The sequence below is a fragment of the Sphaerodactylus townsendi genome, linkage group LG05 (assembly GCF_021028975.2).
Source record: "Sphaerodactylus townsendi isolate TG3544 linkage group LG05, MPM_Stown_v2.3, whole genome shotgun sequence".
NCBI classification, from domain to species: Eukaryota; Metazoa; Chordata; class Lepidosauria; order Squamata; family Sphaerodactylidae; genus Sphaerodactylus; species Sphaerodactylus townsendi.
The window spans coordinates 23139883-23160319 of NC_059429.1; the positions used below are offsets into that span (position 1 = coordinate 23139883).

A 20437-nucleotide genomic window follows, 5' to 3' on the forward strand; every position below is an offset into this window, starting at 1 on the left:
AACATCTGGAGGGCCGCGAGTTTGACCCCTATGCCTTATACAGTCATATTCTCCATCAAGGTCAGTAATTGCTTATTGTGACTGGCAGGATCTCAGGCCCAGAGATCTTCCACATCATCCACTACGTGAGCCTTTCCACTGGGGGTGTGGGGTTGAACCTAGGACCTTCTGCAATTTAAAGCAGATGTTCAGCTATGAAGCCACAGTCCCATCCCCTGACATCATCACCCACCCTGCACATTCTGCATTCATAAGCACAGATAAGGAAGTGCACAAAACTTGCCTATTCCTGAAGGTGAATTCCACCCCAAGGAATTTCCTTCATTTGCACTCAAGAAGATGCTCAGCTCCAGATGGAATATCTTGTTCATTCATACCTTGGTCTCTACAGGGGACAGCAGGGTGAAGCTGTTGGCCTGGGGGGGGGGGGATCTCAGTTTATCCCATTCACTTGAAAGAGCAAAAAAGCATTCACTCACACTCTTCTGCTGCCAGCAGACTAAAAAAACTCCAGAAGCCACAACTGAACAGCATTAAAATATTTAATACGTGTTACACACGTAAAGTTACATTTTCATACAAAAAAACCCACACACAATAAACCAGAGAACAAATACTGTACAAAACCTCCGCGAAGACCCTCCTCTCCCAAAAAGCCTTTATACAACAAAGACCAAGAGTTCTCAAACGCCCGAGGGAACTTTGAATCATAGATCTGTAAACAGTTGGAAAACAGCCGCCGCCCCCCCAACAGCACCACATTAGTTCAACCCAGCGGTTTAGGATCGTCCTCCTCTTCCCCAAATAGATATGCCAATCTTTATCGCGATGTTCGCTGGAGGAACGTGTCATGCCTGACAGGGGAACAAGGATATGACCTTCACAACAGCTTTCCCCAGGAGGGGGGTTAAAAAGACCAACTGCGGGGCGGGTTCTGCAAAGAAGTGCGTTGATGCAGGCTGCAAAGCATTGCAGCCCGAGAAGGACGGCGGCAAATGAGCAAAACGACGGCGCGTTTTTAAGTGCTCGAGCCTGCCCTGCTCCAGGTCCACGGCAAACGATGCCCCCCTCCCAAGCCCTTCTCCCCCAGGGAAAATTGGCAAGTCGCCCAGCGAGTCCCTGCTTGCATCTGACCGGCGCTTGCTACTAATAGTAAGCCTGACTCCGGACCGGCGTCTGCACCTCTGCCTCGCCCCAAAGAGGGAAGCGCTAGAAGTTCAGAAGGCCACGATGGCCGTGCTCCAAGGGTGGAGGGTGCGAAGCATCGATTCGTCGCAGCAAATCTGTCCAGGTTCAGTCTCGGGCGCCGTTGCAGTGGCCGCTGCGGTTTCTCCGACTTGGTCGTCTTCCTCCTCCTGCCGCCTCCTTCGTGCCCGGCCGCCGCTCCTCCCGCCGCCAGCGCAGGACGGCGCCTTTTTGCTGAGCAGTCCCGAGAAACTGGAGCCAAAAATGCTGATGAGGTTGGCGACGTTGCCCGTCTCCATGTCCTCCTCCGGCGCCTCCTTCTCCCGGCGGGGCTTTTTCAAGGGCGAGCCCCCGACGGCCGCTGCCACCTCCTCGCCGGGCACGGCGGCGCTCCGTTTCCTGGGGCAGTAGGGCGGCGAAGGCGCTTCCACCGGTCGGCTGGCCGCCAAAGTGGAGCAGCAGCAGCCGCAGCAGCGCGGCAACCTCGGCGGCTCCCAGTCCGGAGGAAGGAGATGCCTGGGCAGCGGGGAAGCCCGGGGCTCGGTCGCTTGCTCGGGTTGCAAAAATCCCCGGGGAGCGGAGGGAGAAGGAAAGAGGGGCGGCGGTGCGTTGGGATCCCCGGTCTGGAGAGGGTCTGCGGCGACGCAATCCAGCTCGCTCAGGTAGACTTGCCGGGCGCTACGCAGGACCAGGGACACCAGCAGGTTTTTGTGCAACTTCACGCCGCCTCGTTGGCCCCGTGCATTGTACATCTTGCCCAGGGAGATGCTGACGATGCGGTGCGCCTCCAGCTTGCACTCCATGCTGCCCGGTCCTGTCCCCGGCGCGCGGCGTTTGCAAAGGAGACGACCGCGCTGCTACCGCTGCAGCAAAAGCAATCCAGACTGGTGAGGCGGCCCGAAAACGGCTCTCATGGGCTCGCGCGCCGCAGCAGCTCTATGTGCGGGGTTTGCCTGTGGAGCGGATTCAAAACCTGCATGCAGCAAATGCACGGGAGAGCAGCCCACAGCCACCGCTTCCCCCGCCGCCGACTCAAGCCAGCCCGCCTGGAACGCCAGGCTTTTATACCGCCCCCGCTGCTTTGGAGCCAATCAGAGGGCGAGGCGAGGCCCCACTTTGCATTTGGGACGGAGGCCCCGCCCACCCGGTATCTCAGCCGGCGGCGCGCGCTCTCTCAGCCAATGAGGGAGCTAGCGAGTCGAAGTTTGAAGGCGGCTAGCTCCGCCCCGTCAGGTCGCATAGCTACTCTTAAAAGGGGCAAGGACCAGCTGAGCTGTTATTGCAAGTTTTTTTTTTGCGGGGGGCGGGGGAGTTTACTGTTTATGGCGAATTCGGGGTGAGCCGGGAGGGTTTTCAAAGCGAATGCCGCTGAAGGCAGTGGTTACTGCCTTCACATCAAGCTTTTACGATAATTCCCAGAATAACAAAAGCATACCCTGTAGAGCCCTGTCAAAGAACCTGATCTTCATGCAGATTGAGCCTCCATATCCAGAGGCAGTGTACCTCTGAAGATCAAGCGCTCGCTAGGGACAAACTGTAACAGAGGGTGTCCAGAAAGGCAGCTGTTTTGGTATGTGGTGCCCTCGACTTCCTGTTGACTTCCTTCCATGGCACCAGCTTTTCTTCGATCACTGGGATGAGTGGGGGCAAAGTACTAACAAGTCCGTTATTTCCTCCCCATGTACCTGAAAGGATGGTGGTGACTGGCCCAAAATCTCCCAGGGAGTTTCATGACAGAGTGAGGATTTGAACTTGGGTCTCTCATGTCCACACTAACCACTAGACCACACTGCCTTTCTATATAGAGCCCTTCTTTGTGCTGTATGGGGAATCACTGGCTTGCTTTACAGTGTGCTGCAGTGTCCAATTAGGATGGGGGAGACTGATTCTGATCTTCACTCAGCCACAAAGCTTCTCCTTTGTGATTTTGGACTAGCCACCTTCTCTGTTTCGGTCTGCCAAACCTACCACAAGGGGCAAACTCTGTACATTACTCTGGGCTCCTTGGATAGATGTGAGATCCAGCTAGATAAACTGGATCTGCTTGAAAGCACTGTTATGCAAAAATGTTGGTCAAAATGGAGATCACGTGGGCGTTTGAACAGTCCTTGCAGAATGCAGATGCAGCCTCTCCACCTCTCACCATGCCCAAGTTCATTAATATACAGAGGCAAAACAAGGCTGACTCTATCACCCCATTGCTAAGGAAGTAAATAACATGCTAATTTTACCAGTGAGGAAGCTGGCTTGGGGAAGTCTCTGTGACTCTATGACCAAGGTCACACACGTTGCATGAGTCAGTAGCAACAGTCATCACAGCCTAACTGCCCCAACCTATCTGGAGCTGCCAGGGCCCCTGCTTACACACAGCTCCGTCTGCATAGGACTGCAGCCCCAGGCTCTGTCATTTTCAAAACATTCCAGTATACTCAGACACCTGTCTCCCTGAAATCACCCTGCTTTTTTTCAGCCACAAGTATTCCCCCCGCCCTGCAAACAATGCTTCCGGTGTGGTGCACTGGTTAAGAATGGTGGACTCTAATTGGAGAACTGGGTTTGATTCCCACTCCTCCACATCAAGCCTGCTGGGTGACCGTGGGCCAATCACAGTTCTCTCAGAACTCTCCAGCCCCACCTACCTCACAAGGTTTTCTATTGAGGGGAAAGGAAGGGATGGAGTTTGTAAGCTGCTCTGAGACTTATTATGGTTGGGAAAAAAGGGGTATAAATCCAAACTCTTCTTTCTTGAATAGTTCACCTGCTACATTATGAGGGTTGCCAATCTCCAGGCAGGGACTTGAGATTTACTGGAATTACAACTGATCTCCAGACTATATAAACTGCTTATTTATACTATTCCATTTCTCCGGAAGAAAATGGCTGCTTTGGAAGGTGTTCTGCATGGCATTATATACTGCCAAGGCCCCTCCCTGTCCCCAAACCCCTCTGCCATTCTACCCGCAAATCTCAAGATATTTCCTAACCCAGGTTGGCAACCCTACACATTACAAAAGGTTGAGTAATAATGCGCAGCTACTGTGCTAGGCACACTGACTTAGAAGTAAATGGCACTGAACACAGTGGGATACTCTCCCAAAGTATATTTAATTGGGCTTGAATTTTCAGAGAGGCTGGAAAGGATCACATTTAGGCCTGAGCCCCGGATATATACATGGCCAAATATATGCCCACTAACACCAGAAACATCATGAACCCTAGCGCTGGTTGATCAGGTGTATGTTTGCGTGGGTGGGGTGGGGGGGGGCTAAATACAACTTGTTCTTTTCTGCCCAACTGCAGAATGCTTGTCACTCGCTAATATACATGTTATAAGCAGAGGTGGGATCCAACCAGTTCTCACCACTTCTCTAGAAGTGGTTACTAATTTTTTCTGAGTGCCGAGAAGGGGTTACTAAAGCAACCTCCCTGCCCAACAGGGACTGGAGGTGCATGTGTGCGGCGGCGCCACTGTTTGAATCCCACCACCATCGGAACCTGTTATTAAAATTTTTGGATCCCACCACTGGTTATAAGGATGGGGTTTGTTACCTCATATTTTACTGCCTTTTACAATTCTGGTGCATATGCATGAAAATGAGGGGTGGGGAACAAATACAACAAGAATACTTCAGCCTGGCTTTTTTTAATCATTTGAAAATGACAACAGTGTCCCCATAGTAGACATGAGGATGCCAGTGTCTAGTTTGGCCCTCATCTCAGGATGAAACCATCCTGTCTCTGTTAGGGAGGGCTTTTCCTCCACTACAATCACAGATTTGTGGCACCCTGATCTTACAACACTAAACACAACCTGAGAAAAAGCTCTTTTCCAGGTCTCACATCCCCTGTTTCTCCCAGTCAGGGGTCTATACATTGAGATCATATGTAAACAAGCTATTTAGAGAGGCTGGGTTTTGTTTTGTTTTTTGTAAAACAAGGGTAGAAAAGAGGGCTGCAGACTATAGCTCTAGAGCCAAATGTGCCTCGGAACAGAACTGAACATGCATCTTCCAAAAACGAAATTAAATATTTAAGGTATATTGGAGTGGCAGCTGGGATGCTAAGATAACTGGTATATGGAGGCAAAGGTTTTATCAGACTCAAGAGCTTCATAAAGATACTTTACAGATAGAGAACTGATAGCGGTGAACAGTTGCCAGAAATCCAAGGGCAAACGATGCACAGATTTATGCCAGCACACTAAAACAGTTTCACAGGGTGTGTATCCCTGTGTTTGTCAATCTGTCAATCACTTACCATAAGACAGTAGCCCTGTTCACGTTAGATCCTGCCTGTACACCTGTTTGAAAGAAAGAGCCAACATGAGTTCACGTTACAAATGAAACTGGTGATCAATATCTGGATAAATATGGGGTTTATTGTCATATGTTCAGCTGTACATGCGTTGACTGAAACATGAGCATCACTGAATGCACATACAAAGAACAATCAAGTGTATACCGTACATGGATTGTACATGTATTCACCTAACTTGTCAACAGGGCCATTGTGTGTATCACTTCCTAATAAAAGAATTCCAACAATCACTCTTTGAGCTGTGGTAGATTACAAAGAGGGTTGCCAACGCTGGCTTAAGAATTACCTAGAGACTTCAGAGTAGAGCCAGGGACAGTGGGGAGATATGGATGATGAGGGGCTTTGGCATGGTACAATACCAGGCAATACTTCTAAGAACATAAGAAAGAGCCTGATGGATCAGACCAGAGTCCATCTAGTCCATCACTCTGCTACTCGCAGTGGCCCACCAGATGCCTTTGGAAGCTCCCATGTAGGATGTGAACGCAATGGCCTTCTGCTGCTGCTGCTCCCGAGCACCTGGTCTGCTAAGGCATTTGCAATCTCAGATCAAGGAGGATCAAGATTGGTAGCCATCAGGGACGGAGCAAGGGGGAAGTGTGCCCAGTGCGCGTGCATGACCTGGGCCCCTTCAAGCCCCCGAAACCCCCCGCCCCGCCACACCACCGCAGGGGTGCGCGCCCGGGGCGTCGTGCCCCGCCCCCACTGTCCCCTTGGCGCTATGCGCCTGGTAGCCATAGATCAACTTCTCCTCCATAAATCTGCCCAAGCCCCTTTTAAAGCTATCCAGGTTAGTGGCCGTCACCACCTCCTGTGGCAACATATAATTTCTACAGCAATCATTTTCTCCAGAAGAAGTGGAATCAGTGTTTTAAATACATAAATAAGTGATAAAGTTGGTCTGGAGATGACTTGTAATTTCAGTAGCACTCCAGCCCCTACCTAGAGGGTGACAACCCTAATTATTTATCAAGGTTTCAGTGACCAATAATGCCAAGCTACATATTTTCAGTTGTTGGCTTTCTTATAACGGCTCTCTGTTGAGCTCTTTCTCTCAATTTTGAAATAGTTCGGCTCTCGAAAAGACTGCAGACCCCTGGTATAGATTGTATATTTTTATGGAAGGAACAAATAAAATAGTTTGAATTCCACTACAGCAGGGGTAGGGAACCTTTAACACTCAAAGAGCCATTTGGACCCGTTTTCCACGGGAAAAGAAAACACTTGGAGCCGCAAATAATTTTTGACATTTAAAATAAAGATAACACTATATATATCTTGGAGTTTTTTACCTTTTACTCCACTCATTCTGAGAAGCGCATGGATGCACCCGCCCTGCTGCCTGCAGGGCGGGCAAGGACGAAGCCGGCAGCTCGGCCTTGCCGGCCACAGGGAAAGCCCGCCCCGCTCCAATGGGATGGGAGAGAGGGGAAGCCTGCGGCACGGCCCAGACGGCCGCGAGCAATTGGTGCGCTCGCCCTGCTGCCTGCAGGGCGGACAAGGATGAAGCCGGCGGCTCGGCTCGTGGAGCCACAGTGCAAGGGCAGAAGAGCCGCATGCGGCTCTCGAGCCGCAGGTTCCCTACCCCTGCACTACAGTGTACTTACTTGATTTGTGGGAAATGTCATGGAAAGTCCAATATTTGAATTTATCTGGGGGGGGGGGGGAGAGGAGAAAGAAAGCATTTTATTTTATAAAGATTTTTAAAAGAATAATTTTATTACGGTAATTTTTATCGACATATAAACAAACACCAAAACAGAAAATTATGGGGAAAACATCAAACCATATAACAAACAAAATAGCAACAAAATGGATCTTAATGTTCAATGAAATACAGATGTAATACAAATTTGAGAGCGAGCCTTTCATCTTACTTATTTAGTCAAACATTCTGCTATTTAATTATTTAATGAACCCCTATCAGTATGTATCAAATAAGCAATTACTAATAGCCTTGACCACTAACATATTAATAACATATTAACCTATTTATTTAGTTCCTGTGAATCTAATTTTAATCTCCATTGGTATTGTTGTTATTATTATTATTATAAATTGATTCAGTCATATATAAACAATACAATTCCCACTATTAATTTTATAAAGAATAAGTTTCTTGTAGTGTCACTTCAAATTTGCAAAGCTGGAATGAGGTTCCATGCTCGAAGATATCCACAGCACAACTACTTGGACAAAAAATATACAAATTAAAACTATAGCATGCAGACGGAGCCAAATTATTACTTCTGCAGAAAGCTGGAGCATTTTGAAAGAAATATTGCTGCTGGGGCATTTACATGCCATTTTCACCAGCAGTAAAAAGGCTGTTATATCCTTTAGGCATTATGGTTAAGAGAAATCTACCTGCCTTACCCTCCCTCTAAATATGGAGCTATTTCACTGTTTTAGAGTCTGCCCTGTGGCTGACACAGGTTCTGTTAAACAGAGGTGCTCTGGGAGTTCCATGTTGAAACTAACTTCCCAGGTGCAGTTTGGATCAGAGCCACAGTTCCTGGAGAAAGGGCACTTATGGCTCACTCCATGCCATTTTTCTAACCTTGAATCAGACCTGGAGAGTTGCTATTTGCCTTGTTGAGGAAACTTAGGTGTTACCCATACGTTTGTATATGTTTCCCCTGCGGGCTACATAGTGACTCCCTGGGCTATTTCCCATCTGAATCAGTTCACTTGGGAATTCAGTTTCAGCACACAACTTCCAGAGTACAGCTGTTTTACAGAATATGGGGCAGACTCATAACCAGTGTAATGTGTAATTCAGCCCTCTGAGTCTGATCCCATACCTCCTGCATTAGATTTATGCAGTGTTCATTTCTGAATCAACAACCCTAAGGACTAACATTTATTATGCCGTACTCTATCTTTGTAAGATAAATGAAATGTTGTCATCATACAGAACCAAAAGGCAATGAAGTGCACTGCTCAAGGTACAATGTGCAACCCTGCACTGCAAAGCTCAAATCTACAAGACAAAGAAGAAATTCAAAAGCAAAGTTAGTCATGATTATTATTGGGGGTGGAAAGTTGACATAGCAACCCAGCAGGAAGCCAGCATGGAAATAGAGGTTAAGAGCAGCAAACTCTAATCCAGAGAACTGGGTTCAATTCTCAACTCCTCCATATGAAGTCAGCAGTTTGATCTTGGGCCACAGTTTTCTCAGAACTCTCTCAGCAAATGCAGTGGCAGGTTCTGCTCTGAATGCCTTGAAAACCCTATGGGGTCACCCTAAGTCTGCTATGACTTCATGGCACACACACACCACACACACAGAGGGTTCTCATGGCAAGTGACAAACTGAGATGGTTTACCATTGCCTGCCTCTGATATTAATGGTGGTCTTGGATATTAATGGTGGTCTTCCGTTCAAGTGCTAACCAGGGCTGATGCTCCTTAACATATACGATCTCATAAATCAGGCTATCCTGGGCCACACTGATCAGGGCCAACTATTATTAGGGCCAACTAAAAGTTCATAAATTAGTTAACAGACTTTCAAGCTCCTCAGAACTCTTCATCAGCTGGATAGTAAGAAAACAAGGGGCAGAAAAAAACATGTCAGGAGCAATAGTAATAATTAAAAACCCTCCTATGGGCTTCAGTCTTCTGACAAGTATATTGATCCATCACAAAAGAGTAGCAATTCGCAGTAATTCAATTGAGCTTTATAGAAATGTCACAGAATGTTCATCTTGCATTTTGTGACTTTTTGGCATTCCTGTATTAATTATTCTATTTATTTTAAGAAGAAGAAGAGTTTGGATTTATATCCCCCCTTTCTCTCCTACAGGAGACTCAAAGGGGCTTACAATCTCCTTGCCCTTCCCCCCTCACAACAAACACCCTGTGAGGTAGGTGGGGCTGAGAGAGCTCCGAGAAGCTGTGACTAGCCCAAGGTCACCCAGCTGGCGTGTGTGGGAGTGTTCAGGCTAATCTGAATTCCCCAGATAAGCCTCCACAGCTCAGGCGGCAGAGCGGGGAATCAAACTCTGTTCCCCCAGATTAGATACACGAGCTCTTAACCTCCTACGCCACTGCTGCTCCCTTTTACTATGTTTTCATTCTGCTGTTTTCTATCAGGGTGGCATACGCTGGCGTCCTGGCTACATTACATTCTGGCAGAGGGAATGAGTAGGTCAAGATCACTTAGCGAGCTTCAGAACAGAGCGCAGATTTGATCCTTGTCAGGACAGGGCCCTGATCCTTGTCCAACATCCAGTCATACACAACACGGAATCTATGGGCACCAAAACACCTAGGGTTGCCAACCTCTAGTTGAGACCGGGAGATCTCCCAGAATTACAACTGATCTTTAGACAACAGAAATTTGTTCCTTAGAAGAAATGGCTGCTTTGAGGGTGGGTTATACAAGATGACAACCCACTGCGGTCCCTTCTTTCTCCGAATTCCACACTTCCCAGATTGCACATTCAAATCTCCAGGAATTTCCCAACCTGGAGTTGGCAACTCTAGTGACACTCTGATGGGATTCTTGGTTCCCATTTTCTTTTTTCCATTGCCACCCATAAATACATAGCTTGTCCTTGCTTTCCTAGGTTTCTTTGAAGTGGCAGGAGCTGCAGAAGAATCTTGGAGGCATCCCCTTTGTGTCTGTAAGGAGACACACTGAAAAAAATCTGCCTCCATCACTGGAGGATGCAACCTTATGACATTGTGTGATTGACCTCCAGCACCCCATGGCTGTCATTTTGGGGTGGGACATGTTCTCAAAATTCCAAAAGTGCCAACAGATTCAACAATATGGGGGAAACCACCACCACAAAACTTCACAACACTGGCTCGCAATCCTTTGGACAGGTCACAAAGCAGGCTTTAGAGCAGCAAAGCTAGCCCACCCAACTATTCTTTACCGCTTCTGCTTTAACATAAATTCCAAGGGCTACTCTTCTAGAATTTATTAGCTCGAATATTATTTGTTTTGTTTTTCTCAAATGAAAACCAAATGTCAAAGAAGAGAAGACACCACATACACAGCCCTTCTCGTTTTAAGCTGTCTTGTTATTTTGGTATGTTTACAAAGGTGATGTTTCCTTCCCTCCTGTGACAGCTGCAGCACCTTGGGCCATGGAAATGCATTGCTGTCTGCCACAAAGGTAATTAGTGCCATAACTAGTAGTAATTGCTGTGGCTCTTGGTCATGTAAACGCTTCTGACAAAACATCACACCACTCCCAAAAGTACCCCAGCAGCTTCATCGTATATATATGACTCCTTAAAGAACTCGACTGGATTTTTCTCATAAGTCACCAGGTGACTTCTCCAAATCTTATTTTATGATGCTCCTCAGAACTATTTAGGATGAATCAAGATTAGGTGTAAGTACAGGGAGCCTAAAACACTATTACAAAGCCTTACTACAGCCAGTGACATGCTAAAAAACAGGCAGGTTGCTAAATCAACTATACCTTGTACTGATTTTTTAAATTAAGACATTTTAAAGGACAAAAACAGACTGAAAAGCCAACAACAAACAGGGAAAGGGAAGGTTGCTGATTTTCTCTGCGTCAAATATAATCAAGATTAAAAACGTACCACTTGCTCTTAAATTACATTTATGAAATTATAATTCAGTTAATTCTTAAATATTGTTACTGTTAAGCAAGATTCACATATTCTCTATTATATCCATTTTCTTATTTTCTAAATCCACAAATCCACAAACCATCAGTTCATTTTTTTCTGTTTTAAGCAAAGAATCTAACGGGGTTTCCAGTCATTGATAAACTTGAATAAGTTCTTTGCTTTAATCAAAGAAGTACGGTAAGCTTAGCCATCTCAGCCAACTGCAAATGTCTTTACAAGCCATTCTTCTGTTATAAGTATACATAAAGCTTTCCATTTTTGTGCATATAATATTCTTGATGCGGATGTCATATACAAAATCCCGTATCTTCTTTTCGATTTGTCTGTACCAATGATACATCATTTTATAAAAATTCGCTTTGGGACTTAATATAAGGCCTTTTAACCACATATTCTCCCATTGATCTCTTTGTATATTATATTCAAATTATTGACCAGTTTTATCATACAGTCTTTTGCTTGTTCTTCCTCTGTTTCAAATTTCAACAGAAGTTCATACATTTTGGCTATAACATGATCGTCAATCAAACATAGTTCTATTTAAAATGTAGTCTTATGGCCCCATCCAAAGGGGCGCTGTCCTGTCCTGGTGGATTTGCCCTCCCTAGGGCACTTGCACTGGCAGAGGGCTGGAACTGTTGGTGAGCAGCTGCCATAACCCGCTGAAACGGCTGGATGCCGCACTATGCACCATGCCAGTACTCCAGCATTGGTTAAGAGCCGGTGTCATGTAGTGATTAAGAGCAGGTGGATTCTAATCTTTAGAACCGGGTTTGATTCCCCACTCCTCCACCTGCATGGCAGAGGCTTATCTGGTGAACCAGATTTGTTTCCACATTCCTACATTCCTGCTGGTTGACCTTGGGCTAGTCACAGTTCTCTCTGAACTCTCTCAGCCCCACCTACCTCACAAGGTGTCTGTTGTGGGGAGAGGAAGGGAAAGGAGCTTGTAAGCCACCGTGAGTCTCCTTACAGGAGAGAAAGGTAGGGTATAAATCCAAACTACTCCTCCTCCTTCCTGCATCCCCGTTGCCTATGCTGGTGTCATGGGGGCATTCCAGGGACATTGCTGGGGGCGAAGCCAACATTAGTCAGTTTCCATCCCTGCTTTGTCCAAAATGCCAGTGCCTGGCTCCTGGTCCATGGAAGCCCTATGGAGGGCTTTCTGTTTGCCTTTTTGGCTCACCACACTGCCCGAAAGCCCTCCTGGGAATGGCAAGACAGTGTGGCCATGGCTCTGCGTCCAGCCGCTCAGCCATTTGAATGGGGTTGCCTGAATAGGAAAAATTATGAGATCTTTTATCTGCTTTAAATCTGCCTAATACCCTGTTTCTCAAAAATAAGAGCTACCCTGAAAACAAGCCCTAGCATGATTTTTTGGGATTTTTGGAGGATGCTTGAAATATAAGCCCTACTCCAAAAATAAGTCCTAGTTACAGATTCCCCGGCGCAGCTGATCTAGTCACATGGGGGGCGCAAAATCATGGGAAAAAAAGAAGACATCCCCTGAAAATAAGCCCTAATGCATCTTTTGGAGCAAAAAATAATATATGACCCTGACTTATTTTCGGGGGAAACATGGTAATTATGAGTAGAAAACCCAATTACAAATATTCCCTTCTGTTATTGTTCTCCTAATTTCATTTTATATCTCCCTTGCGAGAGGTCCAATATATTATGAAACGTTAATCACATATTTTCAAATATCACTTCTCGCCTATATAGGTCTTCTTGTGACAAGATCAATAACAACGTTTTTTGACATAACCCGAGTTTATATTTATCCCATATTCTCAAAATGGCATGTCTAATACAACAATTTTTAAAAAATCCTTATTGACTTTAAACATTTGCAGGTGAAACTGGCTTAAAAATAACATAGTGGGAAATTGTTTACCTGCTTGGTTTCTGCTTGTCAGGCTGTCATTAAAGGCACAGGAACAGAGCTAGCAAAAAAACCACCCTGGCCTATGTACCAACCGATGAATAATCAGTTAGTCCATCTTTGCCAACAGTGGGGTAAAGTAGTTACAGCATGGGACGAGGCTGAAGGCCAAGTTCAGATCCTTGCCAGACAGGATTATTCATCACAGCCCACTCCAGGGATTCTCTTTCAGCATAATCAACCTCACAGGGTTCTTGTGAGCATAGGACCATATATGTCACCTTTAGCTCCTCAGAGGAAGGGCAGCATAAACATGTAGAATGCTTCTGACAGCTTTTTCAGAATCAACAGCCTCATGAGGACAGGAGTGGGAAAAGGTCTTTGCAAACATGCACACTCGAACTCTCTAACAAAAGACCAAATGCCATAATGTAGTGATGAGAGTGTCCGACTATTACCTTTCCTACCCTCAAGTCTGAAATTATGTTATTAGATAGGGCTTTGCTTGCTATTAAAAATAATTTCATCACCTGTGCTCATTTGGTGTTTAGCGTTGCTCTAAAGACAAACAAGTCTTATTCTAGCATAAATGTCAGTGGAGTAGCACACACTTCATCAGGTGCATGTAGTGAGTCTTCTCTAGATAGATGTTTATATAGGGTTGCCAGCTTGGAAGTAGATCCTGGGGAATGCAGGGACCTTAGTGGGGTGTGATCATCATGGGTCATATTGCATTGAGATGCCACAAAGTTCTCCCCCCAAAGAAGCCATTTGCTCTGGGGAACAGATTGCTGTAGTCTGTTAATCTAGGGCAGGGGTAGGGAACCTGGGCAGGGGTAGGGAACCTGCGGCTCTCCAGATGTTCAGGAACTACAATTCCCATCAGCCCCTACCAGCATGGCCAATTGGCCATGCTGACAGAGGCTGATGGGAATTGTAGTTCCTGAACATCTGGAGAGCCGCAGGTTCCCTACCCCTGATCTAGGGGATCTCAAGGTCTCACCTGGAGGTTGGCAATTTTGCATATAACCTATGTAATAGGTTTGCTTATGTGAAAAAGTAGGCCTTGGTCCACAAACATATATGCTGTAATAAAATCCTGTTCGTCTTTAAAGGTACCACTAGACTCCTGTTTATTTTTGCTGCCATAGAAAAAGAGTTTAGATTTATATCCCACCTTTCTTTCCTGTAAGGAGACTCGAGGTGGCTTACAAGCTCCTTTCCCTTCCCCTCCCCACAACAGACACCTTGTGAGGTAGGTGGGGCTGAGAGAGTCTTGAGAGAACCGTGACTAGTCCTAGTCACCCAGCAGGAATGCAGGAGTGCAGAAACACATCTGGTTCACCAGATAAGCCTCTGCCACTCAGGTGGAGGAGTGGGGAATCAAACCCAGTTCTCCAGATTAGAATCCACCTGCTCTTAACCACTACACCACGCTGGCTCTCTTTGTGATTGTTCTCATTCGACTGATATTTTGGACAGTGTTGGTTCCCTGTCTTGTATCTTCAGTGAAAAGAGAAGAAACATCAGCAGCTGCCTCACGAGAGGAAGAGAGGCAAGAGGAGGAATAGGAGAGAAAAGGAGCAAAATACTGTTTATGTGCAACAGTTTCCTGAGCAGCAGGAAAGGTGGAGGAGAGAATAGACAATTAGGGAAGCCACCCATCCTGCGAACAGTAACCGGAACTATATACAGATGAAAAACTAATGTTTTAAAGGAAGATTCTGAGAATCAGGTGGTTAGTTTTATTTTGGGTCACATCCTGGGACACCACAAACCCACTTTTAAAAAATAACTGTGTGCATTATATATACATATGGCATTTTAACTACTGTGGCAAAGATCTGCTTGAGGCAGTTAAAAAAACATTAAATATAAATTAAAACAGTAACTCAAGAAATATCTCCTCAAAATTAAACCCTGGCACTGATGAAGCCATTCTAGGCCTATTCAAAGGACCGCACTGTTAAAATGCTTTTTGTTCATAAATCATGCTGGGACTATTGAAGATAACACTTAACTTCTTCTCTTTTTAAAATAAAAATAAAATGCAGGAATAAACAATTAATGGATACTTGCCTAACAACAGCAACCAGTCATGGCAACTAAATAGAATTTCTACATAAACAAGCAGTATACCTCTGAGAGTCAGTGTGGTGTTGTGGTTAAGAGCAGGTGGACTCTAATCTGGAGAACCGGGTTTGTTTCCCTGCTCTGCCACTTGAGCTGTGGAGGCTTATCTGGTGAACTAGATTAGCTTGTGCACTCCAACACATGCTAGCTGGGTGACCTTGGGCTAGTCACAGTTCTTTGGAGCTCTCTCAGCCCCATCTACCTCACAGAATGTTTGTTGTAAGGGGGGAAGGAAAAGGAGTTTGTAAGCCCCTTTGAGTCTCCTTACAGGAGAGAAAGGGGAAATATAAATCCAACTCTTCTTCTTCTTCTTCCAAATAGTCCATGCTGAGCATACAACACTTGAGACAGCTCTCACTTCCATGCCCCGAGGACACGTGTCAAGAACCACTTGGCTAATTGTTTTTTTTTAACATTCAACTAGATTGTACATATCTTGGTCTGACCCAGCAGTCATTCTTACACCTTTAATTCTTCATAGAATTTCACAAACTAGTTCCAACCAGCTCAGAAAGATTAATATTTCGACTGAGGTATGAGGAGCGGAAGAAAGGAGATCATTTTAAAGTGGAGTCGAAGAAGAATTGTTCCCATTACACTGGAATGTACTTCTGAGTTGCAGAAAGGACTACCCAGACCCTCTGAAAAACGCAGAGGTGGGATCCAGCAGGTTCTCACCAGTTTCCAAGAGTGGGTTACTTATTATTTGTGTGTGCCGAGAGGGGGTTACTAATTGGGTCTGCTTTTCCGTTAGAAATTTCATTAGGTTCAAAAATCATAAAGTCCTGTTGTTTCCTATGTGGCTGGTTAGCGAAGGTAGAAAACGGGATAATTCTCCCTATTGGGCTGTTTTAAAAACATGTTTTAGAAATATGGTAAAGTTCCTTGTTTAAGGAAAGTATCCTTCTTTTGATTTCTAGAAACAAAATTAAGTATTTGAAAGTATTACGTATTTGACAGGCAGTCAATTAGAGAAGAAGTGGTTGTTTCTGTTGGCAGTAGACGATAGGACTTGCTATAATGAGTTTAAATTATGGACAGTTTTTTACAGTAACAGAGAAATTATTAATGCCCACGCCCCTGTCGTGCCCCGCCCAGCCCCATTGGCGCTACGCCACTGTTTGAATCCCACCACCATGGGAACCTGTTACTAAAATTTTTGGATCCCACCACTGGAGAAACAGTGGTTCTACTGAAGCTCAGTGATAATAGAAAGTTGTTCACAGAAATTATTTACCTTCAATGAACATTTCAGGCAATGCTGACAAAGGTATTAATGGACAGAGGTTGTTGGTGGAAAGTGCCATCAAGTCTGGGCTGACTTATGTTGACCCAACAGAGGTGGTTTGCCAGCGCCTGCCTTAGCATCATGACCATGGTATTCCTTGGAGGTCTCCCACCCAAATACTAGCGAGGGCCGACCCTGGTTAGCTTCTGAGGTCTGGAGAGATCAGGCTAGCCTGGTCAAGGCTAGGGCTGAGGCACAACTAAATAAAATAAACAAATAAATACATTTTAAAATATATATTTTTCAAACAGAGGCACCCAAACTTGTTGAGACTGTGTGGACTTTGGGAATTTTTATTTATTTAATTAGTTTATACTCCAATGGGGACCCAAAGGGGCTTACATTGATCTCCTTGCTTCCATTTTACCCAGGTCCAGCTTAACAGCATTATAGGTTCCTGGGCAAAGCAGTGTGTGAGGTACATACACATTCATGCATGCATTGTTGCAGAGGTGACTGTGATACTAAATCGGAGGTGAATGCCAACGTCCACTTGTGTTATAAAAATTAACAGTAATATTGTTCATTATCTTTAGTAAGACTCGTACTGAATATGTATTTTCCAATAACAAATATTCATAATATAGTATAGTACTATATTTATTTATTGACAGCAAGTCACAACATACTTCGATTAACACTGGGCCCCTGGGCACCTGCCCAGTGTTTCCAGTGCATTAAGACAGCCCTAATTTTACCTTCACAAAACCTTCTAAGTCAGACTGAGAGAGAGAGAGTAATTGGCCCAAGGTCACCCAGCACACTTTCATGCCTGGTCAGGGGTTCAAATGCGGGTGTCCCAGATCATAGTCCAACTACTGCACTAGCTCTCCAATTTTGTGAAACGATAGAGAGCATCCCAAAATGTTGAAGTTGAAGAAGAGGAGTTTGGATTTATACTCCCCCTTTCTCTCCTGTAGGAGACTCAAAGGGGCTTACAAATTCCTTTCCCTTCCCCCCTCACAACAAACACCCTGTGAGGTAGGTGGGGCTGAGAGAGCTCAGAAGAACTGTGACTAGCCCAAGGTCACCCAGCTGGCATGTGTTGGAGCGTACAGGCTAATCTGAATTCCCCAGATCAGGCGACAGAGCGGGGAATCCTTCAGATTAGAGTCCACCTGCTCTTAACCACTACGCCACTGCTGCTCCCACTGTTGGGAGATTCTGAGCCAAATCTTTTCCTACGATGGGGACAATTGTCTCTTGGGATCTTCTGAAGTCTGGCCTGGTTCTTTGCTTTGGGGAAGAAGCAAATGGGCACCAAGTTGAAGACTATTAGGATAAGACAAACAGGGCCCCAGACAGGATTGCCAGTTTCCACGCGGGGGCTGGAGATCTTCCAGGATTGCAACTGATCTCCGGACCACAGAGGATAGTTCCTCTGGACAGCTCCTACTTGCAGGGCAGACACTATTCTATTAAACCCTGCTGAGGTCTCCCTTCTCTCCAAACCAGGCACTCTGCAGGGTCCACTCCCCAAATCTCACAGTATTTTCCAAGCAGGAATTGCTGACCGTAGCCACAAACCAAGCTGTCAAGAGGGAAATCCCCGACTTGAGTCTCATCACTTGAAGTCAGGGTGCTTCACCCGCCCCTATCCCCAATAGGTTCAAAAAAATACTGCCCTCGTTTAAAGGGTTATTAAGATCGCGCACATGAAGCGCTCTGAAAAATCCTATCTCAGTCCTAAGCATGAAAATCAAAGCTGGGGTGAACAGGAAGAAAGGGCTGCCCTGCAAACACGAGCCCAGATTGCCCTTTTAAGAAAGCCAATGTTTTGGCCCTGGTTCCTTTCCTCTGCCTTCTTTTCCCCCAGCCCAGTCTGATGTAATGCTTTAGCAAGTTTCAGCCCGAGTCACATGGTTGCCTGTGAGGTCAGAGTCCTCTTGGGTGGCTTTGTTGTCTGTCTGCCTCCTTCAGCTACCCTGAGCAAGAGACTTCCTTGCCCTCCACAGCACAGTGCGTGCATGTGAACAGGGCGCGGGCTGGCTTGCATGTGCCAGCGCATTTCTTTCGGGCAGAGCCTCTGATTGGCTCTACACTGTTTCTGTGAGGCTGTGCACCCCTGGCTGTGTGCACTGATTGGATAGTTGTATTATAGTTTGGGGTTGTTCTCCCCCCCTCCCCCCCTCCCCCCCCACAAAACCTGAATAGAAGCGAATAATGTGCATGGACCGTATCTCTCTCCCCGGGTGATTTTAGAAGGCGTCTGTCTTTTGCACAGCGGGGTTCTCCTTTCCATCCACCTGGAGAAGTGGATCCTCGCCCCCTCCTTTCAGGTCACAGGGGGACAAGGGGGAGGCGGAGGAAAATGTGTGGCATGTGTGCTAATCTCTGCGTGAGTTGGAAAAGGCTTTGGCAAACAATTAACCATCTTTTCGCACCGCTCCGCTGCTGTTTCCCAAAATAGCTGCTCTTGGGTGGAGGGAAGAGGAAACCGACACAAAGGTGGCTTTTTGATTTTTCTTTCAAAGTTAGGTTTGATTTGTTGGTGACTGGCGGGCAGGTGAGGAGGAAGGAGACCTTTCCACAGATGGGAATAAATCAAATTGGCAGGGAGCCGTAGCCCCACCCGGATGGAATGGGAAAAGAGCACCAGACGCTCTAAATAAGAAACAGCTTGCAATAGCCGTCCCACAATTGCAGAAAGGTGCGCTTATGACAGGTTTGTTATTGTTCTATGTGTCATCCTTTGAAGAAGTCCTTGGCTTGGCCCCCAAGGGGTGAATATCATCTATTAAGAATGTGTGACGTGATATCCGGGGCTGGTTAAAACAACAAAACAGCTATGATACTTGTACACACGTCGTCTTCACAATTTGTCAAAGACAGTTGTAAGGGGATTGTGGGCATTGATAACACCATATTCACTATTCTGATCAACAGTACAGGTTGCCTGTCCGTGTGTGGATGATGACCTCTATCAAAAACCCATGCTATATAGCAGATAGATTTCTAAATTTAAAGTGATGAATGGAGAAGAGAACATGGATACAGGTGACTGTTTTATCCCTGTCCCATAATACTAAATCTTAAGAGCACCAAATGAAGTTGATAGGCAAGGGCAGATAACAGGAAATATTTATTTACTCAATGAGTAATTGACTGGTGGAATTGACTGCCAGTGAATGGGGTGATGGTTGCAAGCATGGATGGCTTTAAAGGGGAATTGGACAGATTCATGGATTATAGGTCCATCGGAGCATCTGCTTGGTGTGCAGGTCCCAGGTTTAACCCCCAGTATTGCCAGTTAAAAGGATCGGGTAGTAGATGATGTGAAAGAAGAAGAAGAAGAGTTTGGATTTATATCCCCCCTTTCTCTCCTGTAGGAGACTCAAAGGAGCTTACAATCTCCTTGCCCTTCCCCCCTCACAACAAACACCCTGTGAGGTAGGTGGGGCTGAGAGAGCTCCAAGAAGCTGTGACTAGCCCAAGGTCACCCAGCTGGCGTGTGTGGGAGTGTACAGGCTAATCTGAATTCCCCAGATAAGCCTCCCCACAGCTCAGGTGGCAGAGCTGGGAATCAAACCTGGTTCCTCCAGATTAGATACACAAGCTCTTAACCTCCTATGCCACTGCTGCTCCTTGAGCGTTGGCTGAGATCCTGGAGAGCCACTACAGGCCAGAGCAAACAGTACTCACCTTGATGTACCAAAGTTAGTATAAGGCAGTTGATTGGGTGAGTGATGGAAGGAAGCCTCCATAATCAGAGACAAGAAAACAGCCGAGAAAATATCCCCACCTGACTGCCACATTTGGGAATAAGCAAGTCCTATGCCAGTGCTTGCAGCAAATTTGGGTGCTATCAACCATTTGGCTTAACATATAAACACCCTTCACTACTGATATTTTTTCTTCTTTGGGGGGAGTCGCTGCTCTGTTTTTGTAGTCCGCAGCTGAGGAAGAAAGAACACACAGAGAGATGCATGTTCAAGACCACATGATGGCTGTCCCCTTTTATTATATATTGCAGAGAGAAAGAACTCAGCAAAGAGAAAGCCTTCCC

General features: G+C 45.9%; 1 protein-coding gene across 1 annotated transcript; it reads right to left on the bottom strand.

The window, feature by feature from the left end:
- Positions 1-528: 528 nt before the first annotated feature.
- IER5 (immediate early response 5) lies at positions 529-2207 on the bottom strand. Its single transcript, XM_048495824.1, has one exon. It carries the CDS (start codon positions 1986-1988, stop codon positions 1218-1220), a length of 771 nt encoding a protein of 256 aa, XP_048351781.1. The 5' UTR covers positions 1989-2207; the 3' UTR covers positions 529-1217.
- Between the last annotated feature and the right edge of the window lie 18230 nt (positions 2208-20437).

Excerpts from the sequence above, each read along its gene's own strand:
- IER5 (XM_048495824.1), bottom strand. The coding sequence starts at position 1,988 with ATGGAGTGCAAGCTGGAGGCGCACCGCATCGTCAGCATCTCCCTGGGC.